Genomic DNA, 6,332 nt, shown 5'->3' with positions numbered 1-6,332 from the left:
ATTCCAAATAATGTCGTTAATTACATTGCCAGAGGTGGTCATCCATTTCCCTCATGTTTTAGCTATCTGTTGAGAAAAAACATGCCCTGTCTAACCAGATTACATTACTACACATCACTAATGGCTAATTTCCCACTAGTATCAATGATCCAGGATTCATTAATCCCTAGGAACCAAGCTTCAATCTGCCTCATCCATGTAAGAGAGAAGAGATACAGTGGAATGAACATATTTAGGAAAGCTGGGGTCTAGACCCAGTTCAGTCCCAAGCTTTTGGGTAACTTTGGGAAGCCATTCTCTTCCCTTCCCTACTGAGTTTCCATGTCAAGCAAGTGAAAGAAGTGGACTAGATAGCCTTCACACTGTTTCCTAGTTCTTCTGCTCAAAGTTTTTGTTCTGAAGACATGGAAAATGGCCTTGGCATGAATGCAGAAAGGAAATAAGCTTGGCTGCCACCTCCATCATAGGAGACTCAGTTGTTTATACTGGTATTTTGTTCTAGTTACTATTCCTACTCCAAATCAGCAATGACTAGCATCTTCCATTCCATTATTAATGGGTTAATAACATTAGGGTAGCAAAAATGCTCATTGAGATCTAGTAAAAATCCCCTTCATTGCCCGAGCCAGTTTTTCAGTGGTTAGAGCATCAAGCCAAGGACTGAAGGAAAGGGTTCCATTCTGGGCAAGGACATGTATCTTGATTGCAGGCTTAATCCCCGGCCCCTGGGGTCAGTGCGCATGTGGGAGGCAACCAACTGATGTGTCTCTCTCACATAGATGTTTCTCTCTCTGTGTCTCTCCCCCTCTCTTCCACTCTCTTTTAAAAAAATCAATGGAAAACATATCCTCAGATAAGGATTAACAACAAAAAATAATGATAATAAAGTAATATCTCCTTCATTTAATAAAAGTCATTTCTCCATTCTCATCTGACTTTACAGATCTAGATGAAGCAATGTGGGCAGAAATTGAAAACGGGTGCCTTATTTATATTATATAGTTATGTAGAAGTTAATATATGTAGGAATAGCATGTGGAAAGAGCAACCATTTTGAAATTAATTTCAAAAAAAGGATCTTGGAATCATAACATAATGGAATGAAAATGAACAAAGCAATCTAGCCCAATCGCCAATAAATGGAACCCTTTAAAATCATCAAAAGTCCTAGATATGAAGAGCAGAGCTTAGCTCTACTATTTTACCAGCTATGTGATTACTAAATAAGTTATTTCACTTCTGGTAGGTTACCACTCAGTAATATGGCAGTAACATCTATTCCACCTAATTCAGAGAACTTAAGTAAGTAAGAATTTTCTTTTGAGAATTGAACGATATCACTATGTAAGCACGGTATGAATTATAAAGAATTGTACAAATACAAAAGTATTATGCTGAAAAGGTCAAATTGAGTCTGTACCCTGAAGATTTACTTTTTCAAGAATCTTAGATTTAAAATGTTTTTAAAAATTTAGAGATTGGAAAAAGTCAACTCCAGGCCACAAGACAACTCCAACTTTAAAAACATGCAAACTTTACAAATCCTTCTATATGGTAATCTATTGTAATAAAGGATAAAAAATGACAGGTAAATTTCAAAATCCTCAAGAAAATAATGTATAAGTAAAGTAGGAAATCTCACTTTGTTTGGTAAGAAAGATCTAGGACCTGTTTTGCCATCAAAGGCTTTGTTTTGGGGATGTTTTTTTGTTTGTTTGCAAATTTGAGGTAGAGATGGCAGAGATTCAGATTATATAATAAAGAACACTACTGACTAGTACCTTAAAGACCAAAAGAAAAATCACATCATCCTGTTGCCCTCATTAGTCCACAATAGAAGGTGATGAAACAAAACCATACATACATACCCAAACCATCCCATAAAAATGACAAGGACACTTAACATGAAAAAATCTGTATGAAGAAAAAACTTTAGATATATATTCATAAGCACATAGTAGAGGACACAAAAAGGCATTTGGAAATGCAGGGGCATTCCAAACAGGGAAGGAGACACAAATTGTTAAAAAAAAAAAAAATCAATGAAAAGTATGCATAAAATAAAAGAACCCTAAGGTCTAAAAAGCTACTAACTGGGGAGAAAAATCACACCCCACTCTTAAGTGTGCCAAAGCCCTTTAGAGAAAGATTATACGCAGAATACTTTATAAAAGAAAATTATAACATATGGTATATAAATATAAGTTGATGTGGAAAAATGTGGGTACTTTTCCACTTTCACAGTCAGAATTAAAAAATGAGAAAGCAAACTCCAGAAATGACAGATCTAATAACCAAGGTGAGAAATGTAATTGGTAACTTCAAGGTAGCAGTGAAGCAACTCCTGGGCTAAAAAGCTCCAGGAATGAGTAAAGGCGGCTAAAAGTAACTCTAACACTTAGGTTGAGCTGCAGAACCATAAAGCTTAGTAAGTATTTGAGAAGTTAGAACCTGTGCCTGGATAAGCAGCTTTATGTTCTGTGGCTTAACTATCATCTCAAACATAATTGAGTACCTAATATGTGTCAGGCACATTGCTTGGTGCTTTTGGGAGTAAGCCCTGAGTCTGCTAAAGCAGATAGGTTCATACCCAAGTCATTCAATTAGAAGACACATGAAAAGAATGGCAGGAGATGCATAAAAAGGTTGTGGCATGGTGAAAAAGAGACCTCACTAGAATATAATACAAGGTCCTGGGCAATGCTGGGCTCAGAGAGTACCTGAGGTCTAGTGCCAACTCAGCCCTGAGCAGGCTGTGCATCTCAGAGCAAATCATATATACTCTGCACTACCGCTCTCACATTTATACCAGGAAAAGGTGGACCATGTGACTTCTATTAGTCCTATCCTTTTATATTTTCTATTGCATTCTTGGAGGTCAATCTCTGTATTTAGCTATAAATAAAAAGACTTTATGAGACAGAAATTCAGGAGAATATAAATTAACAGCAAAAGATGGTGAGAGCTGAGGCACAAGATCATGGCACAAACCATCCACCCTGTAAAAAAAAAACTGTTACCTACTCTCTGGGGATTTCACTAATGGCACAGAACATTCTAAATGGACAGAAATGAAAAAGAAAATGGATATAAACTTTCAAACGTATAAAAATTTAAGCAAAAATAACATGAATTATAAAAATGTTTTGAGTAACAAAGAATGCACTAACATCTAAATTAAATATAAAGTAAAGCAAATCTTGTACTTCTAACAAATATTATGTCATAATATACAGCAGATGAAGAGATGTAGCTGCATTTTAAAAAGTCTGAATATCCATAAACCTTTCCCCATATTTGTCTTTAAAATGTATGTATGCAAGGGAAATGTTTTTTTTCCGTCACGTATTCAAAAAAGGTTATATTAAAAAGAGAGAGATTGGCAGAACTGCAAGAAAGAATCAAACCTTCAGAAATTAAATGAGACTGAGCTGCTTCGCATGAGGATCCCATATTCCAAACTGTTTATTGTAGGAAAACAATCACTGAGTGCTGTCTCCATCCATCCAGCCATCCGCCATCCGCCACCCATCCAAATATATACATACATAAGAACATACAGACATACATTTGACCATACACAATCATTCCTACTAAAAACACAGTAGCATAATAAGAGCCAAGAGGAACATAAGGACGAGTGAGAAACCAAGTCTTGTGCTTAAATGGGGAAACAAAGCTTGCATTCTCACAAGGAAACAGGAAAGAATCTCTGTCATATGGGGCCCCAGTGCCACATTTGCCATGAATAGGATAAGCAGTGTAGCACGCTGGGTAAGGACAATGCCCTCCTTTCAAAAACTTAGTAGCCATGAAACCATACAGAATGACGTCTCTCCTCTCTAAGCTTACATTTATGCAAAAAGACACTTACTACATAGGGTTAAAAAGAAGGCAATGGGATGATAATGAAAAAGCACAGTGCATTACAGACTACATTTTCAATGTCTGACAGAGTAAAAGCAGGAGAAATAACCAAAGTAGAAATTTGATAGTCAGAGTAAGACGTATGTGGGAACCCAGGGAAGGAAGTGATGATTACTTCTGATCTAGGCCAGACCTAGACACTTTGGAGAAGGTGGTTCAAGTAAGATTTTGATAGGTGATAAAAGGTGTGGAATGGCATGTTACGAAAAAGCAAAGAGCTGAGCTAAGAGAGGCAGAGTATCAGAGAATGCACCAGTGTCCCTAGAGAACAAGAGAGACAGTACATGAACCTCACACAGTGCAGTAAAGAAGGTGGAGCAGCTCAAGGCAGGGAGAGTCACCCAAGAGCTAGCTCACCGCAATTCATAACATTCAGAGTGAAGAAGGCTAAGGGAGACCATTATATGCAGCTCTCCTCCCTCTCCTGCATGGCATTTATTAGCTGACACTTAATATAGGACCTGCCCCCTATATTGGTTGTGCATCAAATGTCATACCCATACCCAATAAGACTTCCTCACACATTTGTCTTCTACTCGATAATGGACCCTGTCTTCATTCCTTTCATGTTAGAGGGAGGTCCATTTTAGTTCTCCCCAAAAGTTAGGAGACAAAATAGCAATCCCCCTGGTAAGCAGAACAGGGGAAACATTGAGAAAAATAATAATAATAAGAAGAAAGCCAACATATGGCTCTTCTGGGAGGAGGGATTCTCTTCCAGATCCCATTCCTGAGTTCTGCAATCACTGAAGAACAATGAGGCAAAGAAAACTAGTTCCAGGGAGTCCTGATTAACTGCAAAGCTGCAACCTCCTGCAAGGTCAATGTTACTTCAGGCACTTTGGTGGGGAATAGCAGAGAGCCAAGGGCATTGTTTATTGTTTTTCCACAGAAGCTCTCTGATGGTCTGGACATTGTACTTTCTGGAGAAAAGATGCCGAAAAAGACCCATAGCCACAGCTCACATGTACATGCGGGTGACTGGCCTCCCCACCATCTGCCTAAACACCCAGCCCCCCTTATACAGCTAGTCATCTGGGCCAGGCTTCTGATTTCAGTCCTAAAATACTAATAGACTAGTAAAGTGTTGACTGGGAGCAGGGAGTGGACTAGAATGAGAAAAGAGAGGCTGAACTCTATCACGGAGTGAGAAAAGATTTCACGCAAAATTGCTGTAACAAAAACACTAATATCATCCAAGAAGGAAGTAAAAACATCCTGGAGAGAATACCATATTTTTTTTTTTGAAAAAGCAGGATTGAGGGGAGGGAGGAAAAAATAGAGAAAGGGGGGTTGAATCTTCTTTCACTGCCGCTTCTGTCTCAGCAACCAGAAGTCTAATGTTCTTCTGTTTGTTAGTTATAACACATTCTTTCATGAGTTTGGATGAACTGCTGAGATTAATTAGCTAAATGTGGCATCACTTCATCCAAACAATATGGCTTTCTTTGTGCTTCCTATGGGGTTTAGCAGGTTGAATGTGCACATACATATATGCCTAGGATGCTAAGCTCATGCAGATCTCCAAACTCCACTAGATGTTAACTGAATGTACTGCTATTAAAACCCCTAACACAAGACTTCACTCATATTACTCAGTGTGTTTCTACAAATACAGATCTCACAGAGTTCTCCAGATAACTTTATCCTACAGCAACCTAGAGGAGGAAAAAAATAGCCAGAGAAGTCAAACCAATTTTAGGTGTCTTATTAGGTTCACTTCATGTGGGTTTCTCTTTCGAGTACATGGCAGCAGTTTGAGACACTTGTCCAATGGCAAGGGGGAGAGTCCACTGGGTAGTAGACACATTTCTGCAGGACAATGGGAGGAAGTAGAGAATAATGCAACAGGACAGTGAGTTACAAATGAAGAAAGCAGGGTCCTAGTTTTGGCTCTAGCCTTTACTCATTGTGTAACCATAGCCATATAAGAGGTCTCACTCTCTTTACCCTAAAAGAAGAGTTGGCTTAGATGGTTCCTAGGTGTTCTTAGCTGTCAACCAACTATAAGAAACATTACAAATTTTTGAGCTACCTTTATCCGACTCATTGTGCTGTCAATCACTTTTATTATATTGAGCTCTCCCTCCCACTTTGGCTGCCCAACTCTGAAAGACCTACACTTACCTTCACCTCCAGGTTGCTTGTATGGGTTGTACTTGGGCTTTGGAGCAACTACTGGTGCAAACTTTTTGGGTGGTTGTTGTGTAGACACTGAAATGCTGGGGGTCCCAAAGGAATGTGTGGTCTCCATCCGTGCAGACACATGGCCTAGGGGCTCACCAGTACTTTTGGGTGGCAGCCAAGATGGGTGAGACATTGTTGGAACCTGAAATTAAAAAAAAAAAAAAATGCAATTGTTTGGATGCAAGCATGTGAATGAGGCAATCTTGCTTTTCAGTGTT

General features: G+C 38.8%; 1 protein-coding gene across 6 annotated transcripts in view; it reads right to left on the bottom strand.

The window, feature by feature from the left end:
* The window catches only part of LPP (LIM domain containing preferred translocation partner in lipoma), a 653,115-nt gene that overhangs the window by 415,224 nt on the left and 231,559 nt on the right, over positions 1-6,332 (bottom strand). For all 6 annotated transcript variants that reach the window (XM_006765861.2, XM_006765860.2, XM_006765862.2 and 3 more), the window contains one exon: positions 6,055-6,256. In XM_006765861.2, coding sequence (XP_006765924.1) covers positions 6,055-6,247 — 193 coding nt within the window. In that variant the 5' untranslated portion in view covers positions 6,248-6,256. The remainder of the gene's footprint in view (positions 1-6,054; positions 6,257-6,332) is intronic.

Source organism: Myotis davidii, unplaced genomic scaffold (assembly GCF_000327345.1).
Source record: "Myotis davidii unplaced genomic scaffold, ASM32734v1 scaffold41, whole genome shotgun sequence".
NCBI classification, from domain to species: domain Eukaryota; kingdom Metazoa; phylum Chordata; class Mammalia; order Chiroptera; family Vespertilionidae; genus Myotis; species Myotis davidii.
This window is presented reverse-complemented; position numbering and strand designations above follow the sequence as displayed.